Consider the following 24923-nt stretch of genomic DNA (forward strand, 5'->3'; position numbering starts at 1 on the left):
AGCAGACTCTCTGCTGAGCAGAGAGCCCGATGTGGGGCCCGATCCCAGGACCCTGGGATCATGACCTGAGCCGAAGGCAGAGGCTTTAACCCACTGAGCCAACCAGGTGCCCCAAGCTTTTTATTATTTTTAAAGATATTTGTATTTGAGCATAAGAGCAAGCGGTGGGGAGGGGCAAAGGGAGGAGACAGAGAAGCAGACTCCCCGCTGAGTAAGGAGCCTAATGCAGGGCTCAATCCCAGGACCCCAGGATCACTACCTGAGCTGAAAGCAGACACTTCATCAACGGAGCCATCTAGGTGCCCCTGCTTCTTAGCTCTCCTAATTACTCCAAGATCTACCCCATCATCCAAGAATCATAGGATTCCTTTTTAATTCTTCCTTCTACCATGTCATGTCAAATCTACTTATAAAATATCATCCAAAAGTATTCCTTCCTCTACACTTTCTACAACTACCTGAGGCTCTCCTAATGTCTCTGCAAACTATTCTGGTACCTTTTCAGTTGGATTCCCTCAGTCCAGTACCCTTCACATTTCCATTAGGATTTTTATTTTATAACACAATTGCATGGTGTTATCCACTTATAATCCTTTAAGTAGGATTCCTTTAAACAGGCTGTCCAGTCCCTCTAACTTAAACTTCAAAGTCACTGACAGAGTAATCTGGCCCTAAACTACTTTCTTGTCATCTCTGCCATTCCTCCCCCCAAATATATCCTATGCTCCAGACACACGCCATTATCTTATAATTATTGTTAGAATTTTAAAAACTTGCTACAAGCCAGGTGCCCTGCATGTATTATCACATTTCATCATCACAACTACTGAGTTTTTTTGACAGAGAAATAAAGGCTTGAAATTAAGTAACCAGAGTGTGACCTCAGGCAAGTAAGTAAATCTCGGGCAAAGCTGAGATTTGTCCTCCAACAGTGCAACTCCAGAGCCCATGCTCTTAAGCTTTACATTTTCTGGTGTCTACCAGGTGCTTCTGCAAAGGCTATTTTTCTTCCAGGAATGCCCACTTCCTAACCCTAAACCAGTGATGTTCACTCATCCTAAATGCAAACAGCACCTCCTAAAAGTATAGCCTTTCCCAATTACCAAAGTTAACTGCTACTTTGTGCTCTCCCAACATTTTGTGAAGACTGCTATTACAGTACTTAACTCTGTTAATTCACATGTGTTCTTCACTCTTGTACGCTGGCATCTACTCTAGCTGCGTGCCTTCACACAGGAAGTCTTTGACTAAGTGTGTATTATTCACTCCCTGAGGCTAGGAGTGGAGCCTTTTCACACTATTACCCCATGGTACCCAAAACAGAGTAGATGCTCAAAATTTTTTCAAATCAAGCAAAATAGGTATAAGAATGTTTTTTAAACTACCTGGAATAACAACAAAAAACCTGGAACAGCCAGAAGCAATGCAAAGTGTAATAAAATTCATAATTAGGGCACCTGGGTGGCTCAGTGGGTTAGGCCGCTGCCTTCGGCTCAGGTCATGATCTCAGGGTCCTGGGATCAAGTCCCGCATCGGGCTCTCTGCTCAGCAGGGAGCCTGCTTTCTCCTCTCTCTCTGCCTGCCTCTCTGCCTACTTGTGATCTCTGTCTGTGTGTCAAATAAATAAATAAATAATCTTTTTTTTTTTAATAAATAAATAAATAAATAAAATTCATAATTAGACCCTTTAACTATTTCTCTAAGGCAAAGTAGCACAGTAATATAGGTCTCAAAATGTGTGTATTTTATTAATATTTGCACCAAGTAATCAGTGAACTAAAATTAGAAATGGAAAGCTCTTTGTACTGGACTTTGTGAGAAACTTTCCATTTATTGGGTCACAGTAGCTGTTGCACAGTAAATTATATACCTAGTTGTGGATTCCCCCAAGTGATCACTGTGCCCCTACCAGCAGCTGTAGCCAAAGCTGCACACACCAACACAGAGCACCTCACTTGCAAACATCTCGTGGAGGTCTCATGATCAAACCTGGGATTAGGCACTGAGGAAGGAAAGAGCTTAAGGAGCAGCTAGATGAACTTGTTAATTATTTTGTTTCTGTTCTTTACTCCAATGCATTTCTCCTAAAATAGAGTGAAAGATTTCTGGATTTCACTCCTTGGAGAAGGATCAAAAACTATATATATATATGTATATGTATACACACACACACACACATACATAGTGAGGAGGTACTCATAACAGAATTTCAATTATGTATGCAACAATTCAACTTTTTAACCACTTTATCTCAGAAGACACTTCTGAATACATACATGGTCAAAAAAAACAGAACACATACAATGTTCTCAAAACACAAGGCAAAAGGAGGCAATGTTATATACTGAGCATGAATTACACTTTTGGAATAGTTCTATTTACTTATCAAATTTTGTCAGCAGAAAAATATTTTGTTCAAAGAGACAATTATTAATTGCCTGATAATTATAAGAAAGGCTTTGAAGCAACTAGAAGGAAAGAATAAACTAAGGGCAATGTAGTAAAACATACAAAGTAACTGCAGTTACTGTTTTTAAACAGAAAAAAACTAGTGAAAAAGAAGCTAATGAAACAATTGTGACACTAAAGGAGTAAATAATTATGTTATCACACCTTGTCATTTTCTCTTTTTTTTGACAACCGGCTATATCTGTTAATTGCAGCATCATGATCTGGAAAACAGAAATAACTATTAACAATAATACAACAGTACTTTACCAAACCTATAAATGCTTTAAATAGTCTTTACATGTGCATCTTCCAACAAACATGCTAAAGCAAGAATTCTCAAAATAAAATAAAAATTCTTTAACACATACTTCACTCCACCCAAATATTCCCATAGTCAAATTTCCCATGAAATATCTTTCTACTTATTAAATTGGTTTTTTAAAAAAAATCAATTCTAAGGAGACTGTACTCCACATAAAGTTTTTAAAAGTATTTTACTTTTTTTTAAAGATTTTATTATTTATTTGAGAGACAGAGTGAGAAAGCACAAGGAGGATGAGTGGCAGAGGGAGAAGGAGAAGCAAGCTCCCCACTGAGCAGGGAGCCCAATGCAGAACTCAATCCCAGGACCCTGAAATCATGATCTGAGCGAAAGGCAGATGTTTAAACAACTGAGCCACCCAGGGTCCCAAAAAGTATTTTTTAGTACAAAAATAGCAAATGTTCACTAAGGAAAATTTTGGAATATACAAGAAAACAAGGGAATATGTTATATCAACTCCTCTGGTATTATTAATATAGCAAACCACAAGATTTGATTTAGTTTCCGTTTAAATTCTTCTTGTAGCATAAACTTAGTAAAACTTAAAAATAGCACTGATTTACATAATGTTCACCTACACTTTAAATTAGGTTCATTTTTTTCAATTATTACATAGAATATAGCCACAGTTTTATGTTGATAAAGAAATGCATCACTGTGAGAAAGAACTATAAAGTATTCACAACTTACCATTACTAGCAATCTGAAACACTTCCTTTAACGTCAGTATTTCTGGAAAAGTTCAAGAATAGTTTCAATTTAGCATATTTATGAAATATCTAAAATTTTGTTTAGAAAACAGTAACTCCCATTTAAGCTAAACTCAAACTCCAAATTATATTTCATACTTCAACATTCAAATTGAAAAAGTTCTGTGTTTTAGCTCGTCTACGAAACATACACTATCTTTAACAACAATTACACCACCAGATCTACTTGCCACAAATTAATAATGTGACACAAAAATTTAAAATCATTGCAAATTCTAAGATATTCAAATATTCTGACTTAGTACCAGCATCCAACTTATTATTTTTGATACAGACTCTAGTAAGTTAAAGTGCTGAGTCTGAGAAAAAAGAAAAATTAGTAAGATATGACATTCAGACTAGGAAAAGAGCATCCTTGAGAAATGACCATCCTTGAGAATTATCACCATAAATACTAACTCCTTCTCTAAAATACACTTGTCTTTATTCCATGCATGATCTGAATACTTTACCATCCACTGATACATTAGTTCAATGTTTTTATTCTCTCTACATATTCAGTAAATAAGTCTGAATGACTGAGACTGTAAATTATGAGAAAGCAGAGGCAATTCTATAAAACTCTCATTTTATCACCTAATAATCCTAAACAGGGAAAAAAAATCCACCACAAACTACTAAGTCATGGGTTGCCAGACGTGCCAGTACCCCTGCCTCCCACCACTGCAGTCCCTAAACACACCTCCTGTGCCACTGTCACAGGTCAGGCATTGGTCATAGCTCACTAAGTCTCACAACTTCCTAATCTATTTTCCTGGACATCAAATCCACTCTATTCTAACCGCCAAAACCAAAGGAATTGGATCTACTTCTTCAAGGCCTCCATTGGCTTCTTTGCTTATAAACTTAAGTCCAACATCTTCAGCATGATCTTGTTCCAGATTCATCTCCTGTCACTCCTCAACACATCCAACATTGCAACCATGTGGAGTTTCTCGTCAACCACAAAACAAGACACCTATTTCTATAACCCATACCTTTGTGCTTTCTAGTTTGTCTAATGGAACAATGACTCTCTTCTCCTTGCAAATTCCTCTTCACTGTTCAATGCTCATGTCACATCCTTAGTGACATCTTACTGACACCCTCCTCTGAGCCCCCATAGCACCTTGCTCATTCCCTAATTATAAGAGAATTATCTTAATTACCTACTTTACCCATCTCCTTCTCAAGGCGTTCTTGACAGAAGACAACTATCTAGTTTAACATCTAGCAGGAGCTTCTATAAATATCCAGTGATACATTAAAGTGGTACAAGCTGCAGTTAGAAATGGTTAAGGTATACAGTAATATACACTTTACAAGTATTGATCTGAGGGGTAATGGAAGTAGACATAAACTTGACTTCATTACCTTTTAGATCTCTTTCTTTAAACTGGGTAATGGGAAACATCATGGCATCAGCAAGCTGTGTTGAAAGTACTGCATGGCAAGAGCTAAGCTAGTAAAAGGAAGACCAAAATGGCTGAATAAATAACTATACAGAGATATTTAGCCAGTGTTTATAAATTAAACAAAATCTAATAGACAGATGGTGATACATTTTACAGAAGAGAACATTCAAAATTATGTGATATAGTCCAAAATACTATACAGTTAAAAAAAAAAAGTCCATTTAAAACTCTTAGAAAAAAAACATAGGATAACCTAGGATTTGGCAATGGCTCTTACATATGACACCAAAGCACAAGCAACTAAAGAAAATATAAATTGGACTTCATCAAAATTAAAAACCTTGGGCAAAAGATATATCAAGAAAGTAAAAACACAGCCTGCAGAAAGGGGGGAAATATTTGCCAGTCACATATCGAGAATGAACTTGTATCTACAAAAAGGAAGCCTTAAACTCAGTAATAAAAGATAAACCACTCAACTGAAAAACGGGCAAAGTACTGAATGAAGCACTTCACCCCTGCCCACAGTGCTGCCTTCTGTAGTTTCAGTTACCCAGAGTCAACTGCCGTCCCGAAGCAGATGATCCTCCTTCGGACACAGTGTCAGAAGGCCAACAGGAGCCTAACGGGACCTTAGAGTGCTTCCATCATTCACCTCACTGCATCTCATCATGCAGGCACTCTATCATCTTACATCACCACAAGAAGGGTTGAGTACAACACCGTAATATATTTTGCAAGAGAGACACACACACCACATTCACAGAACTTGTATTATGGTATAATGTTATAATTCTATTTTATTAGTAATTATTCTCTCATTTTGTTAAACCTACTGTGCCTATTTTATAAATTACTCTTTGTCACATGTGTGTGTATGTATAGGGAAACACATTATATATGGTTCCATACTACCCATGGTTTCAGGTGACCACTTGGGGTGGTGTGTGAAAGTATCACCTGTGGATGCGGAGGGGGGGGGTACTATCATAGACATAGATACAGAAATGGCCAATAAGCATAGAAAAAGGTCCTCAACACCATTAGTCAACAGGAAAATGCACATAAAAACTACAATGATACACTACTTCATACCTGCTTAGATGGTCATAATAAAAATATTAACAAAAATAGTTAAGTGTTGGTGAGGACATGGAAAAACTGGAACCCTCCATTACTGGTGGGAATGTAAAAGTATATAGGACCTGTGGAAAACAGTCTGGCTCAAAAAGCTAAATATAAAATTACTGTATGACCCAGCAATTCCACTCCGGATTACAGACCCAAAAGAACTGAATACTCGTGTTCAAGAAAAAAATAAAACAAAAGCTTATATACAAACCCTCACTGTAGCACTATTCCCATTGGCCAAAAGGCATAAAACAACTTACTGCCCATCAACTATCAATGGATAAATAAAAAGTGGTATACTCATATGATAGAATTTTATTCACCTTCTGATACATGCTACAACACAGACAAACCTTGAATACATTACACTAAAGAAGACAGACACAAAAATCCACAAACTGTGTAAGTCCATTTATATGAAATATCCAAAGCAGGCAAATCTATACAGATAGAAAATAGATTTGTGGTTGCTAAGAGCTGAAGGGAGAGGAAGTAGGGAGTGGCTGCTTAATGGGAATAGGGTTTCCTTTGGGATGATGATGAAAATGTTCTGGAACATCAGCAGTGAGGGCTGCACAGCATTGTGAGTGTATAAATGTAACTAGGGAGACATTTTATGTTATGTATATTTTACCAGAATAAAAATATTCCATTTCCTATAAATATTTCTCTATATTGCTCTACTATAACAATACTTTGCTATAATGAGTTATTAAAATATTTCAAAAAACTACTTTTTCAGTTACAGAACTAGAAAAGACAGAACAATCTAATGGCTCCTATGAAAAGAAGAGCTTTCATTGCACTAGTTGAGAACAGTAATGAACTCCCCAAATAGCTCTCACCGCCCCTCTTCCTCCTAGGAACATTTTACCATCCAGTTTATTAATCCTTCCATCCCAGACAGTCAATATCAGCCCTTAATTTCTCTAACCAGTCATCAGAACAAATTATTTTAAAAAAGACCCAGAAGTGGGGCGCCTGGGTGGCTCAGTGGGTTAAGCCTCTGTCTTCAGCTCAGGTCATAATCCCAGGGTCCTAGGATCAAGTCCTGCATTGGGCTCTCTGCTCAGCAGGGAGCCTGCCTCTCTGCCTACTTGTGATTTCTGCCAAATAAATAAATAAAATCTTGGGGAAAAAAAAGACCCAGAACTTAGCTATATCTCACAGCTTTTTTTTTTTAAGATTTTATTTATTATTTAACAGACAGAGATCACAAGTAGGCAGAGAGGCAGGCAGAGAGACAGATGGAAGCAGGCTCCCTGCTGAGCAGAAGGCCCGATGTAGGGCTCAATCCTAGGACCTTAAGATCATGACCTGAGCTGAAGGCAGAGGCTTAACCCACTGACCACCCAGGTGCCCTTATATCTCATAGTTTAACCTTTTTGGGGGGGAGGGGGAGAGCAGAGAGAGAGAGAAAACAAGTAGGCAGAGAGGCAGGCAGAGAGAAAGGGGAAAGCAGGCTCCCCACCAAGCAGAGAGCCCGATGTGGAGCTTGATTCCAGGACCCTGAGATCATGACCTGAGCTGAAGGCAGAGGCTTAACCCACTGAGCCACCCAGATGCCCCTCTTTTTTTTTTTTTTAATTTTATTTATTTATTGGTCAAGAGAAAGAGAACAGGCAGGCAGAAGCAGAGGAAGAAGCAGGCTTCCAGCTGAGCAAGGAGCCCAATGTGGGAGTTCGTGACCTGAGCTGAAGGCAGACAGATGCTTAACTGACTAAGTCACCCAGGCTCATAGTTGCCACCCACCTCATAGTTGAACTCTTACCTCCCTGCCTACACCAGATAAAAGAGTGAAAGGCTGAATGAGGGACGCCTGGGTGGCTCAGTTGGTTAAGCAGCTGCCTTCGGCTCAGGTCATGATCCCAGCGTCCTGGGATCGAGTCCCACATCGGGCTCCTTGCTCAGCGGGGAGCCTGCTTCTCCCTCTGCCTCTGCCTGCCATTCTGTCTGCCTGTGCTCGCTCTCTCCCCCTCTCTCTCTGATAAATAAATAAAAAATCTTTAAAAAAAAAAAAAAAAAAGAAAGGCTGAATGACACAGACTAAGAGGAGAGACAGCACATCTCTAGGCTCATCCCCAAAAACAATTTGTTTTAATCAAACAAAGTACTATTTTTATGAGACATCCACTAAGATATGAGACCAACACTAATATGGAAATAAGGTCCTTCTTTTTTTAAAGATTTTATTTATTTATTTGAGAGAGAAAGAGAGAGAGCATGAGAAGGGGGAGGGCCAGAGGGAGAAGCAGACTCCCTGCAGAGCACGGAGCCTGATACGGAACTCGATCCCGAGACCCCAGGATCATGACCCAAGCTGAAGGCAGTTGCTCAACCAACTGTGCCACCCAGGTACCCCAGGTGCCCCAATAAGGTCCTTCTTTAATCATAGAGATCTGCTCATATAATCATTATAATACAAGTTCCCAATAAAAGCTAAACTTGAATAATTTAATAATAAGACCACTTACTCAAGCAAAATAAGTACTTACCTCATCTATAACTTTTGAAAACTGTTGCAAAGTAGAGCTCATAACTTCATCATCACCCCCCAAAGGAAAACGCTAAAAAAAGAGAAACAGAGATGAGGTAATGTCCAGTGCTGTAGGTCTTCTGTGAATGATGCTGTAATTTACATTTTTAAAATTTTTTAATAATTTTTTATTTTTTATTATTAGCCCCAGGGGTACAGGTCTGTGAATCGCCAGGTTTACACACTTCACAGCACTCACCACAGCACATACCCTCCCCAATGTCCATAACCCCACCCCCTTCTCCCAACCCCCCTCCCCACAGCAACCCTCAGTTTGTTTTGTGAGATTAAGAGTCACTTATGATTTGTCTCCCTCCCGATCCCATCTTGTTTCATTTTTTCCTTCCCTACCCCCGAAAACCCCACATTGCTTCTCCAATTCTTCATATCAGGGTGTAATTTACATTTTCAAAAATAGCTGACCCTCAAAAAAAAAAAAATAGCTGACCCTCAAAACACATGGGAGCTAGAAGTGCTGACCCGCACATAAGTTATATGTTAAAAGTTAAATTATTTAACTTTCCCCAAATTTAACTAACAGCCGACTGTTGACAGGAGCCTTATCAGTAATGTAAACAGTTAACACATATTTTATATATTACATGTATTGTGTACTGTATTTTCATAATCTTTTAGAGAAAAGTGTTAAGAAAATCATAGGAAGAAAAATATATTTACTGTACTGTATCCAAAAAAACCCACCCATGAATAAGTGGACCCATTCAGTTCAAACCCATGTTGTTGTATTTTTTTAAGATTTTATCCATTTGGGGCGCCTGGGTGGCTCAGTGGGTTAAGCCTCTGCCTTTGGCTCAGGTCATGATCTCAGGGTCCTGGGATTGAGCCCCACATCGCGCTGTCTGCTCAGCAGGGAGCCTGCTTCCCCCTCTCTCTGCCGGCCTCTCTGCCTACCTATGATCTCTCTCTCTCTCTCTGTCAAATAAATAAATAAAATCTTTAAAAAAAAAAATTTTATTCATTTATTTGAGAGAGAGAAAGAGAGTGAGCGAGCACGAAAAAGGGGGGGGGGTCTGCGGGAGAAGAACACTCCCACCGAGGAGGGAGCCTGATGCGTAACTAGATCCCAGGACTCCAGGATCATGACCTTAGCCAAAGGCAGTCGCTCAACCAACTGAGCCACATAGGCACCCCTCAAACCCATGTTAAGGATCAACTGAAACTTTTACAAATTTCCAAAATTTTGAATACTCTAAAAAATGTCACTTAATAAAAGAATGCAATTTGTACAATTAGTAAACATTACTTAAAATATTTGCTAAGCAACTGATTAACATAGTATTATAGGAATGCATCCCATACTAGGAGTTCAGAGATTTGTTTTATTCTAATTCCTCCAATAACCACCTATAAAATGAGTAAGCCTCAGTTTCCTTATTTGTAAGAAGAGGAGAAGTCAATTAAATAACTTCTACCTAAGATTAATTAAAAGGAGCTATAATGGAATTTCAACAGCATATCAAAATTACTTTCTATGAATTCAAAAAAGCTTAGGATTCTTGATGAGAAATTCTATTTATACAGATACTTTATCACTGCATAGTTTCAATTAGGCTTTTAAAATTTTCATGTACGATACCTGTTTTTCATATTCTTTTAAAAGTTTTGAAGTCAGGTGTGTTGCTGCACTTAATTCATTCTGTGGGGGAAAAAATCAGCATTCAAATTAACACAATATTACTAAGAAAAAGCTTTAGTTGAAGATACCTACGCCACTTTTGTTTTTTACTTAATATAAGTGCTATATAATGCGTTCTCTAAACCCCTCATTAAATCACTGGAAAGGGAACTACCATTAAAGCACTTTAAAGGGAAACTCAAACCATTAAACAGATACCATCAAGGAACTCAGCAGTGTTCTTCTAGGTGTACTTTTCTTTTTAGCTAATAAAAACTCAGCATTAAATATTGTTAAAACTTTAAAGTTAGAAGTAAACTGTATATAATCTTAGCAAAATCTTAAGAGATTCTACATTGATGACAAATTATTCCTCTCTCTAGGTGCTGAAACTATACCAATACACTTAACAACATACAACCAAACTATGGTTAGCCTAGTCATGTAATACAGCAATACAGAAACATGAAGGTATTACTTTCAAGTTTTTTTTCTAGTGAGGAATATAATGACAAAATTAACATTTCTTTTACACAGTAATCTCTGTAGTCAGGAGTCAAATCTTGAGAGACCAATTGCAAGGAAAAAAATTTAAAACTATCCCAGCAACTTTTTAATTCATTTTTTTAAAGATTTTTACCTACAGAGGGAGAAAGTGTACAGGCACATGACTTGGAGGAGGGGCAAAAGAAAAGAAAAAATCCCAAGCAGACTTGGAGCTGAGCACAGAACCTGATGTGGGGGCTTGACTTCACAATCCTGAGATCATAAGCTGAGCCAAAATTAAGAGTTGGACCCTTAACTAACAGCCACCTGGGCACCCCTCAGAGCAACTTTTTTGTATATAATGAAAATGTGAGTCCAGAAAGGAGGTAAAATGAGAAAGAGGGGGAAAAAAAACTTGTACACCTAATTAATCCCTAAGAAAGCTTATGATAGAACCCAGGTTCCTGTTAAGGCTTATAATTAAGTTACATAAACACAGCTTCAAATCTTAAACCTGCTCAACAAAACAATCTAGTCATCTCCTTAATTCATCTCACAGTACCCAGAGTTACATCCAATTTTTATTATCTGCTTCTCACTAAACATAAACTACCTTCAATCCTTTACTCAAAAAGGGGGAAATGTTCCGTAAGATTAAAAGCACAATTACGGAAAACCCTGGTGACCATATGGGGTTTTTCAGTCAAATCTTAGGCAAAGATCATGATCAGTAAGTTTCAGTAAGAAAGTTCTTACTATGTCTGGGTAAAAAGGGGAAGATGCTTCAATCTTTATCTCTTCTGTAGCACTGCAAAGTACACACTAGTAATTGGAATGTGAGCTTTAATACAAAATACTTAAAAGTTCATGCATCCAAAAAAAAAAAAAAAAAGGTCACGCATCCACTCAACAAATATTACTATGAGCCCAGGATAGAGCTAGGCACCAGTAAACAAGGCAGGCACTAGCTATGTCTATCCTCACGGGCTTCAAGAGTCATTAAAAAAAAAAGCAGTTAGCCTTTAGGCCTTTACCTGTGCATCATAAATCCGCAGCATAGCTTGATACAACTGGTTCATATAGTTGGAAATAGCTGTAGCATCTTCTTCAAATACACCCAGTAAAGACCTTGTCTGTATAAAATAAAAGCAGTAAGTTTACATTAACCATTATATAAAACAGACAGAAAATTATTTTCTAAAGAAAGGAAAAATCCTAGGATATTGGGGCTCTAAGAATTCTGAGTCTTAACCTATTTTCTCTTTTGATAGTAGTGCCAAGATGCTGGGGTTCTTTGTTCTCAATTTCACTTCACTAAAATGGAGGGATTTTCCAACTACATCACACAAAATTTCTTTTTATTTATTTGTTTAGGGCAGCGACAGAGGGAAAGAGAATCTCAAGCAGGCTCCACGCCCAGCGCAGTTCTATCCCACAACCCTAAGATCACGACCTGACCAAAATCAGGAGCTGAACGCTTAAATGACTGAGCCACTCAGCGCCCTCATCACATAAACTTTAAAAGGAACAACAAAGGTATATTTTCATGAATTAAAAAGTCTGTAATTAAATTAAGATCAACAAAAATATACAAGGCTAAATTAACAGTATTCCATGTGTAAGTATTTTAGAGGTCTTATTTCAGGATAACTCAGTACGGTTTCTTTTTCCGTGGTCTCTTGTTGTAGTGCCAAACCCCTCCCCACCCTAATCCAAAATAACAACATAGTACCCATTCCCAACATGGCCTAGTAAACACTAACTTGGATTTTATGAGTATAGAATTTGAGGTTCTTTTTTTCTTCTTCTTCTTCTTCTTTATACTTATCTATATTGTTAAGCGCTTTTTTTTTTAAAGATTTTATTTATTTATTGACAGAGAAAGAGAGATCACAAATAGGCAGAGCAGCAGGCAGAAATAGAGAGGGAAGCAGGCTCCCTGCTGAGCAGACAGCGCGATGTGGGGCTCGGTCCCAGGACCCTGAGATCATGACCTGAGCCAAAGGCAGAGGCTTAATCCACTGACCCACCCAGGCACCCCAAGTTAAACATTTTTTTTTTAATGCAATAAGCATTTCCCCTTCATTTTAGGGGGAAAATGTGTCAGTAAGTAAATGTTAAAGACTGTCAATAAAAAGGGTCAGAGATAAGGAAACTCAGCAGATCAAGGCAAGCATACTCACTTTTTCATATCCCAAAGACAAAGAGAAAAAACCAACAACTATTGAGATAACTGCAATTTAAAATCTAAAAGATGACCTTGTATTTTTATTCTACAAATAATTCATTCTTACAAGGTGGTTTTTTAAAAAACCAACTTATTCCTTAGCTTCCTGTTTTTGGAAAAGGAAGCTAAATCAATATGGTTTAAAAAAAAAAAGAGGGCACAAAATCTTTTTGTCCATGGGGCGCCTGGGTGGCTCAGTGGGTTAAGCCGCTGCCTTCGGCTCAGGTCATGATCTCAGGGTCCTGGGATCGAGTCCCATTTCAGGCTCTCTGCTCAGCGGGGAGCCTGCTTCCCTCTCTCTCTCTCTGCCTGCCTCTCCGACTACTTGTGATTTCTCTCTGTCAAATAAATAAATAAAATCTTAAAAAAAAAAAAATCTTTTTGTCCACATATGAAATCCATGTTGTCAGTCCTCTTTCCCATGCCCCAGAGATTTAAATCTGACAGAATTTCACTTTAGCTCTATGCCCCCTCCTATTCCTCACAGGGTTACTTTAAGATGTAAAAAAGAAAACAGCAAGAAACTTTGTTTGATTAGTGCCGTTCTTTTTTTTTTTTTTTTTTAAAGATTTTATTTGTTTATTTGACAGAGAGAAATCACAAGTAGATGGAGAGGCAGGCAGAGAGAGAGGAAGGGAAGCAGGCTCCCTGCTGAGCAGAGAGCCCGATGCGGGACTCGATCCCAAGACCCTGAGATCATGACCTGAGCCGAAGGCAGTGGCTTAACCCACTGAGCCACCCAGGTGCCCGATTAGTGCCGTTCTTAAGAAAAATCTGCCATTTCATTTTTTTGTTTCCACCCAAATTATTATTCTAGTTCAAAGAATTACACATTTATGCAAAAACCTGCATTGTATTTAAGTTAAAAAGATCTCCTTAGGGCGCCTGGGTGGCTCAGTGGTTAAGCCGCTGCCTTCGGCTCAGGTCATGATCTCAGGGTCCTGGGATCGAGTCCCGCATCGGGCTCTCTGCTCAGCAGGGAGCCTGCTTCCCTCTCTCTCTCTCTCTGCCTGCCTCTCTGTCTACTGTGATCTCTCTCTGTCAAATAAATAAATAATCTTTAAAAAAAAAAAAAAAAAATCTCCTTAGCCCCAAACACTGTTAAAACAGGTTCCCTATTTAAAATTAATAATATCCAGGGCACCTGGGTGGCTCAGTGGGTTAAGCCTCTGTCTTCAGCTCAGGCCATGATCTCAGGGTCCTGGGATCGAGCCCCACATCAGGCTCTCTGCCCAGCAGGGAACCTGCTTCCTCCTCTCTTTCTGCCTGCCTCTCTGCCTACTTGTGATCTCTGTCAAATAAATAAATCTTTTAAAAAATTAAAAAAAAATAAAACTAAAATCCAGTTAGCACTTTATAGAAGTACATTAATATGGTACCATTTCATTGAATCTATAATGGCATCCACTGTAAGCGGTGCCATTTTTAAAAAAAAAGATTTATTTATTTATTTGAGAGAGAGCAAGCATGCATGCACGTGCACACCAGTGGGAGGAGGGGCAAAGGGAAAGAATCTTCAAGCAGACTTCCCACTGAGCATGGAGCCTGATACAGAGCTGGATCCCGCAACCCATGAGATCATGACCTGAGCCAAAACCAAGAGTAAGATGCTTAACCAGTTGCTTAACCGACTGAGCCACCAAGGCAACCCCTGCACCATTTTTAAATACTACTTAAATAAAACAAACGCCAGCAATTAAGCTATCATTTGAGATTTTCTTAGGTCTTTCAACTTTAACTTTATATTTGTGGAAATGAACCCTTAGACAGAATTTTATATACAACTCCTATGAACATAAAAGGAAAACACAAACAGCATAAATTTAATATTATCCTAACATTTTTTCAGAGTTCAATTCTTTTGCGTCACTTTTTGACTTAAGAATCAGTATCCATGTTTTCTCACCCAGTATTATTCTGTGCCATGGGGGTGATAAATATTTCTTAGAAGAGTGCCACTTTTGTCCCCAATATTTTTTTTCAAACCACTGATACCCATTCAGCAAATTTTGATGGTGGCGCTTGGCTTCATCACAGGAGTCAAAGGAATATTTTCAGACAACAGGACTGACGGTCCTTCAAGTGGCTGTTAAATTCAGTTGCTGAATGCTGAAAGGCCGCACTTGACCAGTCATGCCACTAGGAGAAACAATCATGTGTGCACATTTGCAACCAACTACAAATAAATTGTCAACTGTAGGGGGGCATCTATCTCAGTATCAGACATGTCAAGATGTGGAAAAGGAAAAAAAAGTAGGTCATAATCTGTGAATATTATGTCAAAGAAAGAAGTCTTCAAATGGGACTAGAGTTTTATCTTCCTAGTTCTAGCATTGATGAATCACTGATATTTATCTATGCATAAAATCAATCATTTTTAAAAGATCATATCTGTTATTAACCAGCAAGTTTCATTTTGCTCCAGATTTTCAAAACAATATAGAACTATGGACAAGACATCTAGTGTAGCCTTAAAGATCTCCTGTCTCAATAAACGTGATCTTTTGCAGAATGGGAGATTAAATTCTAAAGATGTTTATATCCAATCAACTAGATTTGAACTTGCAAATAGCCCTCTATTTTAACACTTACTATAAATCAAAACTAAAAATGGGTAACTGCGATTTAGGATACTCTTCTATGACTCCAGGTTCTAACTTTTTTACATAGCAACTGACAGGACACTTTTGACTAGGATCAAATGATCTAAATAGAAACCTATCTACATTCTTTTTGTTATTTGACTTCTTGGACTCTATGCTAGATAAACAGTCCATATGACAACAAAAATTTATGCCTCAAAGCATTTACCTCAGTCCTATATAAGACAAAACTTGTGGAAAACTCTTGAAGTCCAACAGTAGGACAACTATTAAGTCACTTAAGGAAACATGCAACTTTCAAATTTTTTTATTCAGAATTTAATAATATGTGAACATATTTACATTACAATGTTAAGTTAAAGCCGAATAAAAATTGTTATGCACAAGAGAACTTTAAATACATTAAAATATATAAAAGAAAACAAGGAAAAATTGTTTAACAGGGTTTGCTGCTGGATGCAGGACAGGTAACTGTGTTTCTATACCTTCCAATTTTTCTAAAGCATATAACTATGATTTTTATAATTAGGTACAAAAATAAAAACACTCGCTTTAACAGCTGAGATTCAGAGAAGTTGACAGACTTTCCTTAAAGTGAAGTGGCAGTCAAGACTAAAACTCCATTCCTGAACCTCGGAATCCAGGGCTTTCCATCCTACCACAAGTTCTCCCTAAGTATTACTTCCAAGCATCTTCCCTTTCTAAATCTCATTTGTCCCAACTAATTTTTCCAACTAAATAATACCTAGTTCAAATTATTACTTACAGAAACTGAAAGAATATCAAGGTGGCTATTTTCATTTAAAAATTACTATAAAACTGAAACCAATATGGCACTACTTGTAAAAAAAAAACAATGAATGCTCAAGTTGTAAATTCACTGTGTGAAAAGTACAAGAAATTAGTCTGATGAGTCAGATCATATCCTCCACACAAGTCATGGCAAGGACACCGTGCTACCCATTCTGGACTGTGTATAATCTTTATGGGCTATAAAAATCAGGCCAGGTAAGAAAGGTAAGGCAACCTGCAGAGTCTTATATAATAGTAGTAAAGTGACAAAGTGCACCTGAACAATACATGCCACAAAATTTTTACAAAACATCTGAAACAAACAAAGCTTCTAACTTTACACTACAGAAATCATTAAGAACTTGAACTAGCTAATACTGGCAGTCAAGATAAACCAAGATGTGGGGTTTATTCTGTTTCAGTTTAGGCTGATAAGAGAACATTACAGCAAAAAACTGGCTTGTGAAGATAACTCTCCCCCCCCCCGGGGGGGGGGCGGGGAAATCAAGTCCACAATCAGAGCCTGACTTCCACTTGGCAATTAAAACTGGCACAAAGTCATGACACACATCACAGAGGCCAGGGGGGTCCAGCCCCTTCTTCCTCATCTTCTGGGGCCATATTAAACTATCAAGACACACATGAAACATGTGCACACTGCAGTTCTGAATAAAGAGCATTTCAGAGGTAGCCAACCAGCAACACCGTCGCCTTCAATCGCTTCAACTGTGTAAAAAAGACCGGCTTAGGGATGGTGTTTCTCGACCCAACTTACAGCACCTACCTACATGTTTTCAACAGAAGTCATTTCATTCTTCAGTAGTGAACCCGTAACAAATTGTTACATCGCCCCAGACTGCCTGAGGCGAGAGCAGCCACAGCGGCATTATCCCCCAAAGCACGGAAACACGGGCTTTTATTCTGAGGAGTTTATTAGGGCCAAGTCTGCATCATTCCGCGCAGCAGTCTTGGGAGCCGCGAAGGCGCCGTCCATCACAAGCCGTGCACAGCTCGAGTGACAGCGGATACAGTCGCGGCCACGACACTGGACACAGTCCGCGGGGAGGCTCCGAACCACACGAAGGGCTTCGCCAGTGACTCTCCACGCGGGCAAACCAGCAGCCTTCCAGCATCTCCCGAAGAAAAACTATCCATTCCCTTCCCTAGGTAGCTCAGAAATCATGGAGTAAGTCTACGGTTGCTTTTTGTTTTTGTTTTCCTCCTTCTGTCCTTCCTCCGAAGAGACCTTCGGGGAGGAAATCCCGGGACTGGCACTTACGACCTTACAGGCGATAAAAACGCACCTTTCGTCGTATACAAGGGAGCCCCGAAACGTACGTGACCGCCGGGCCCACGAGCGAAGGCGGCGGAGGTTCGGTCGCCGCCCGCCGACGTCCCAGACCCCGCGCGTGCCTCTCGGCCCAGCCGCACAGGCCCACGCGGGCCTCGGGCTGGCGGCCGGGCCGCGGCGGCTCCGGGCGCGGCCCGCGACAGGCGGGGACAGTGGCCGACGGCGCCCACCTGGACCGAGGCGGGCACCTGCGGCGGCCGCGGCGCCAGGCCTGGGGTCCGCCCGCCCTGCTCCTTCCCTCGCCTCGCGCCGCCGCCCGCGCCTCACCTGCGGACTGTCCTCCAGCGTCTCCTCGATGGGCAGCTTGTCGATTCCCGGCATCGTGGCGGAGGGAGGGCGGCGGCAGGAGACGCGGCAGCCGCCCACAGCTCCCCGCACCCGCCCGCTCGCCTGCAGCAGCTGACCCCGATCCGCCCTCTCTCACAGGCGCGGCCGCCGTCGCCGCCCGCGCCGCTCTCGCCAGGCGCCGAGTGGCCGCGCGGGAAATCCCGCCCCCTCGGCCGCTCTGCCCCGCCTCCCGGAACGCCCATTGGCTCGCGGCGACGCCCGTCAGCGCGGCGGGGTTGGCCGAGAGGCTCCTCTGCTGCGCGGGGCTGTGCGGTGTGATGTGGCCTTGGGGGCTACGGTGCTTGCTTACGAGGACCTTATGCCCTCCCCGCGCGTTTTGATGTAAATTGTAGGGGACCGTCTACCCCACACCTCCGACAGCGAAGGTTTCCGGGAACTAGAGCCTCGCTTGAGGAGGACCACAGTAGGAGAGTGGGGCGGCTTTCCTTCTCCCGCAGCATTTTTCATCAGACCGCGGAAGAGGCCCTACTGCCGGGGGCCTTTCTTAGTTGCTTAAATTACAACGTTTCCAGCCCTGCCCCGAGCGTCTCATCTACTTCCCACCCCACACCCTCCAGCAAAATGGTGCTGGTTACCTCAGATGTTTGTGAAACCCCAAGTTGTGTCTTTAATAGGGCCTACCAGTAGATTCACGGACAGTAGACTCGAAATTATTTTTCCGGGCACTTGGGTATCAGTATGTTCAGTTAAAAACATGTGATTTGGGGGCGCCTGGGTGGCTCAGTGGGTTAAAGCCTCTGCCTTCGGCTCTGGTCATGCTCTCAGGGTCCTGGGATGGAGCCCCACATGGGGGGAGGGGCGGGGGTTCTCTGCTCAGCGGGGAGCCTGCTTCCCTTCCTCTCTCTCTGCCTGCCTCTTTGCCTACTTGTAATCTCTCTGTCACATAAATAAATAAAATCTTTAAAAAACAAACAAACAAACATGTGATTTGTTGTCAGTTCATCAATTCTTACTTGGCCTTGAAGGGCGGTCGTTCCTTAATTCAGACTCCCGTATTTCTTTTAAATCGCAAATGACAACATCTTTTAAAGATCTGGATACACTGGTTAATTATGTTGGTAACTGATTAGCATTTCTGTTAGGTCAAAAAGTTTTAGAAGAAGTTGTAAATAGCTTCTTCAGCCTCTAATTTTACAGTAGATAATAGTGAAGCCCTAATTCCAGAACCTGATCTGGATTGGAACTCCTGGTTCTTTGTCCTTCTTCCCCAATCTCACACTGCCTCATTTATTTCTCTGTAGAGTTGTAAGTTTTCATCAGTATACAAAAAAAAAAAAAAAAAAAAAAGGCAAAATCATAAGGGCCTCGTAAAATTCTAGCCATTTGTGGCACCTGGCTGGCTCTGTTGGTAAAGCTTGGGACTCTCAGTCTTGGGGTTGTGGGTTCAAGGTCCACACTGGGTGTAAACATCACTTAAAAAAACAAAATCGGGGCGCCTGGGTGGCTCGGTGGATTAAAGCCTCTACCTTCAGCTCAGGTCATGATCCCAGGGTCCTGGGATTGAGCACCGCTGCCCCCAGGCTCTCTGCTCAGCAGAGAGCCTGCTTCCGCCTCTCTCTCTCTCTCTCTGCTTACTTGTGATCTCTGTCAAATAAATAAATAAAATCTTTTTTAAAAATCGTTAAAATAAATAAAACTCTGGCCATTAATCCAATCAATCCATTCCATTTTCACTCAAGAAATAAAAGAAATGCTGAGTAAAGATTATTAGTTGCCTGGTTCCACAGATACACTGGAATACATCCAGATACAGTAGAACAAACCCAAATATGGGAACAGGAACGGAAGTTACATATTTCAGACTAAAATGGTAGATTTTCCCCTGACCTCTTGAAGGAAAGATAAAATCTGGTTTTAAAAGTTTTACCAAATAGGGGCACCTGGGTGGCTCAGTCATTAAGCGTCTGCCTTCAGCTCAGGTTATGACCCCAGGGTTCCCGGATCAAGCCCTGCATTGGGCTCCCTGCTTGGCTGGAAGCCTGCTTCTTCTTCTCTCACTTGTGTTCACTCTCTTGTTGTGTCTCTGTCAAATAAATAAATACCATCTTGAAAAAAATAAAAAGAAATAAAAGTTTTACGAATTAGATTGCAATATCGTTTCAAGAATTATTCTTAGTGTAATAAGCTTTAAGTAAGAGTTCTCTCCTTATATTGTTTGTTAACCACAAATCCTTCTAGAAGAGATGTTTAATTTTGGGAAGGTGGTTTGTAATCAGTTCTTAGAGTTACTGGTTCCCAGCTGCTTCAAAGTATTCAGCATCTTACAGATTCCAACAACCCAGCTCTTTGCTTTGATATTTGTTTTCTGCTCTGTCAGGACAGTGACATACAAGCTGCTCTAAAGAAGAAAGATTTTTCAAAGTAAATGATCTTTTTATAAGCTATGATTTAGCTTATAAATGAAAAAGAAGAAAGATTGTAGCAACTGATAAGAATCAAGAGTAAGTGACAAGTAAAAACAGGTGTAAGAAAGAAGAGCAATTATATGTTGTAACTGAAGGGGTTTGGCCAGTTAACTTGGCCAAACCAAACAATTCAATGAAAAATTCTGTTAGGTATCTGAGTTATCTCGGTGGCATAGTATCACCAAGTTAAGTGGTTTCCTTTTTTTTTTTTGTATTTCTGCGCATCTAAGCTGTATTTTTGTAAAGGATTCTCAAGCAGTTATGAGGGAGTGGCAAGAAATTCTTGCCAGGTTTAGCCAATCAGAAAAAATGAAATAGATGTGGGAGGGGCTTTTAAAAAATGAAACAAACACAAACAAGCTGACTTTCAATTGTGTGGAGAGGCAGTTTAGTCAAATTATGAAACTAGGAAGAATCTTACCAAGCCTTCTTTTTGGATCCTCTCTTTGGGCTATTGTTTACTCTCATTCAAAAAGATAATTGTATTTACTATTTAAAACATTTCTAAAACTACAGAACTCACAGTCTCCTTTGGTAACCCCTTTAATCAGACTAAATTTTGTACAGTGGTCCAAGCTCAGTTCCTTTTATACAGGAAACAAGGCTTGTTCAGAAAATGCCTTGAGGGTTACTGGAGACTCCCGTGGGTAGGATGGTAAAAACTTTGGCCAGCTGGATAATTTTATGGAAGGCAAGGCAGGATTAAACAACACCCAATAAAGGATTCTTTGAGACGTTTCACACATATAATTCATTGAGATGTTTCCATATAATTTACAACAAAAGGACTATAATCTTGTAAATAGATTTGTTAATTATTAGCCTCCTAAAATTATATTTGATCTTCTCATAATTAGGTTTTTACATGATATTCCTTGAAGTTCTGGTCTGTGGTCTATAATAGGAAAGAACCCAACAACCCCAAGGATGCTGGTGCTTTACTGTTCAAAATTATCCCCATACTTTAGTGGTTACCTAACTCATGTACATGCAAAATTTATCTTGGGGAGGTTGTTAGGATATAGATTCTTGAGCCCAGCTGGGAGATTCTAATGCAGTAGGTCAGAGGTGGGGCTGGGAATTTCCCCAGATGAGTTCAAAGATAATCTTCAAAGCACGTGTTGAAAATCTCTATCCAAAAAGAAGAATAGCTAGGGGCACCTGGCTGGCTCTGTTGGTAAAGCATGTGATTTTTGATCTCAGAGTTGTGAGTTCAAGCCCCACATTGGGTGTAGAGGTCACCTAAAAATAAAATCTTGGGGTGCCCGGGTGGCTCAGTCAAGTAAGTGTCCAATTCTAAATTTCAGATCAGGCCATGACCTCAGAGTTGTGAGATCAAGCCTCACATGGGGCTTGGTCCTGGGCATTACTTAAGAATCTCTTTTCCTCTTTCTCTGCCCCTTCCTCCTCTCTAAAAAAAAAAAAAAAAAAAATAATAATAATAATAATAATAATAAAAAATAAGTAAATCAAATCTTTTTTTAAATAGAAAATAACAATTTCCCTTGCCCAAATAAGTTTGTATTTTAGAAAATTTAAAGAGTCATGTAAACATTTAGGAAAAGAGTTTTTGGTTCCAGTTGAGGATGGTGAAAGGGAACCATTTCAAAGCAAAGGTTATTACTCTGTTTTTATATCTTGGGGGTTTTTTTGGAAGTGGGGAAGGAGAGATGCCCTTAGGCTAAAAGACTTCAAACCCCCACGACACTTTTAACCCCGAGGAATTTTAGAGGGCAACAGGCAAGTCAGTGAAGAAGAGATTACTCTGAGAAGTCAATGTGTTCCATGACTGTTTAATCATTAAAATTTTTAATTTTCACAGAACCACAGAGGACAGTAAAAAATAGAGTAAATGAGAATTGATTAAACCAGTACAGTTTATCACTCAGCTAATGTAAAATAGAGTCTCAGGGTTAAGTAGCAAGCACCTCCTTCCAAGAAACACTAGATGGTGCTCTGAATTTAGTTTTGATTCAAATGCTTCAGGAAATGGCTGTCTACAACAACTATTAGGTTATGAACAAAACAGTAAAGATCCTTGCCCTTGTGGAGCTACAGTTTAGTGGGGAGAGTGAGAAGAAAGGCAGACAATAGAAAACAAACGTAATAGGTGGTATTAGGAGCACAGTGTCTTAGAAAGTGGTAAGTGCTGTGAAAAATGAGACAGGGAAATTAAGGTTGGAGGCAGTTCCAGTTTTAAACAGGCTCTTCAGAGTGGGCTTCATTAAGAAGGAGAAATCTAAACAAAAACTTGAAGGAGTCACAGGAGTGAGTGATGGGGGTATCTGGGGATAAAGTGTTCCAGGAAGAGGAATAACCAGGGCAGAGGTTTTACACCTAAGACAGGAGTGGCCCAGACTGTTTTAAGAATTTCATAAAGCATCTTTTCATGTGTCTGTTAGCCATCTATATACCTTCTTTGGAAAAGTGTCTATTTGGGTTCCTATAATCCCCTGCCTATTTTTTAATTGGACTTTTTGGGTTTTTTGGGTGTTGTGTAAGTTCTTTATATGTTTTGGATATCACCCCCTTAACAGGGAAATCATTTGTGCTTAACTTCTCCCATTCTGACGTTGTATTTTTTGTTTTGTTGATGGTTTCCTTTGCTGTGCAAAGCTTTTTACTTTGGAATAGAAGACATGCAGATGGCCAACAGATACATAAAGAGATGATCAACATCACTAATCATCAGGGAAAAGCAAATCAAAACCACAATGAGATATCACCTCACACCTGTCAGATGACTAGTATCAAAAAGGAAAGAAATAGCAAGTGTTGGTGAGGATGTAGAGAAAAGGGAGCTCTCTTACACTGCTGGTGGGAATGTAAACTGGTGAAGCGACTACCCAAAACAGAATGGGGGTTCCTCAAAAATTTACGATCAGAAATACCATATGATCCAGTAATCACACTACTGGGTATCTAAGAAAGATACCTAAGATAGATATCTAAGATATCTAAAGATATCAGAGAAAATAAAACACGAATTCAAAAAGATACCTGCACCCCTATGTTCACTGCAGTGTTATCTATAGTCACCAAGATATGGAAGACACCTAAGTGTTCAGTGACAGATGAATGGATAAAGAAGATATGGTGTGTATATATATATATATATATATATATATATATATATATATATATATATATATATACAATGGATAAAAAAGAGTAAGTCATAAAAGAGAGTAAGATCTTGTCATTTGTGACAACATAGATGGACTGAGAAGGTATAATGCTAAGTGAAATAACTCAGAGAAAGACCAATACCGTAAGATTTCATGATTCATTTATATAGAGAATCTTAAAAAAAAAAAATGAACAGACAAACAAGCAAAAAAGCCAAAACCCAGAAATAGACTCATAAATACAGAGAATAAACTGGAAGTTGCCAGAAGGGAGAGGGGTTAGGAGATGGGAGAAATAGGTGAAGGGGATTAAGATACACAAACTCCATTTCTAAAATAAAGAAGTTACAGAGATGGAAAGTATAGCATAGGGAATATAGTCAATAATACTGTAATTACCTTGTATGGTGACAGATGGTAACTATACTTTTTGTGATGAGCACTGTATAATGTATACAATTGTCAAATAACTATGTTGTGTACCTGAAATAAATATAACATTGTATGACAACTTTACTTAATAAAAATGGAAAAAAGAAATTCATAGAGGCCAGGATGGCTGGAAAGGAGCAGTCTGGAGAGAGGGTTGAGGGGGAGGAGGGAGGAAGAGGAGGCCAGATCACATAAAGCCTTGTGGCCTATGTGAGGATTTTGACTTTTATTTTATTTATTTATTTATTTATTTATTTATTTATTTTAAGATTTTATTTGTTTATTTGACAGACAGAGATCACAAGTAGGCAGAGAGGCAGGCAGAGAGAGAGAGAGAGAGAGAGAGAGAGAGGAGGAGGAAGCAGGCTCCCTGCTGAGTGGGGACCCTGCTTCCCCCTCTCTCTCTGCCTGTCTCTCTGCCTTCTTGTGATCTCTCTCTCTCTCTGTCAAATGAATAAATAAAATCTTAAAAAAAAAAAAAGAGTCTCTTATGATTTATCTCCCTCTCTTAAAACAAGATTTCATCTTGTTTTATTTTTTTCTTAAATTCCTCATATCAGTGAGATCATGTGATAATTTTCTTTCTCTGATTGACTTATTTCACTTAGCATAATACCCTCTAGTTCCATCCATGTCATTGCAAATGGCAATATTTCATTTTTTATGGCTGAGTAGTATTCCATTATGTTTACTGTATATACCACATCTTCTTTATTCATTCATCTGTGGATGGATATCTGGGCTCCTTCCCTAGTTTGACTATTGTGGACATTGCCACTATAAACATTGGGTGCAGGTGCCCCTTTGGATCGCTACATTTGTATCCTTGGGGTAAATACCCAGTAGTGCGATTGCTGGGTTGCAGGGTTGCTCTATTTTCAACGTTTTGAGGAACATCCATACTGTGGGAA

General features: G+C 39.6%; 2 protein-coding genes across 2 annotated transcripts in view; one reads left to right on the plus strand and one right to left on the minus strand.

Annotated features, from left to right (window-relative positions):
- ASB14 (ankyrin repeat and SOCS box containing 14) overlaps nucleotides 1-12336 on the plus strand; it is a 59048-nt gene extending 46712 nt beyond the window's left edge. The window contains exon 10 of the mRNA XM_082739530.1: nucleotides 12101-12336. The gene's annotated coding sequence lies outside the window, so the exon portion shown is untranslated. The remainder of the gene's footprint in view (nucleotides 1-12100) is intronic.
- APPL1 (adaptor protein, phosphotyrosine interacting with PH domain and leucine zipper 1) overlaps nucleotides 1-18961 on the minus strand; it is a 40530-nt gene extending 21569 nt beyond the window's left edge. Inside the window, exons 1-7 of the mRNA XM_082739149.1 lie at nucleotides 17967-18961; nucleotides 11761-11859; nucleotides 10202-10261; nucleotides 8564-8635; nucleotides 4897-4984; nucleotides 3464-3505; nucleotides 2614-2672 (exon numbers count right to left, since the gene is read on the minus strand). Coding sequence (XP_082595275.1) covers nucleotides 2614-2672; nucleotides 3464-3505; nucleotides 4897-4984; nucleotides 8564-8635; nucleotides 10202-10261; nucleotides 11761-11859; nucleotides 17967-18020 — 474 coding nt within the window. The 5' untranslated portion in view covers nucleotides 18021-18961. The remainder of the gene's footprint in view (nucleotides 1-2613; nucleotides 2673-3463; nucleotides 3506-4896; nucleotides 4985-8563; nucleotides 8636-10201; nucleotides 10262-11760; nucleotides 11860-17966) is intronic.
- Nucleotides 18962-24923: the final 5962 nt, after the last annotated feature.

This window comes from Mustela nivalis, assembly GCF_964662115.1.
Source record: "Mustela nivalis genome assembly, chromosome: 1".
Classification (NCBI taxonomy): Eukaryota; Metazoa; Chordata; class Mammalia; order Carnivora; family Mustelidae; genus Mustela; species Mustela nivalis.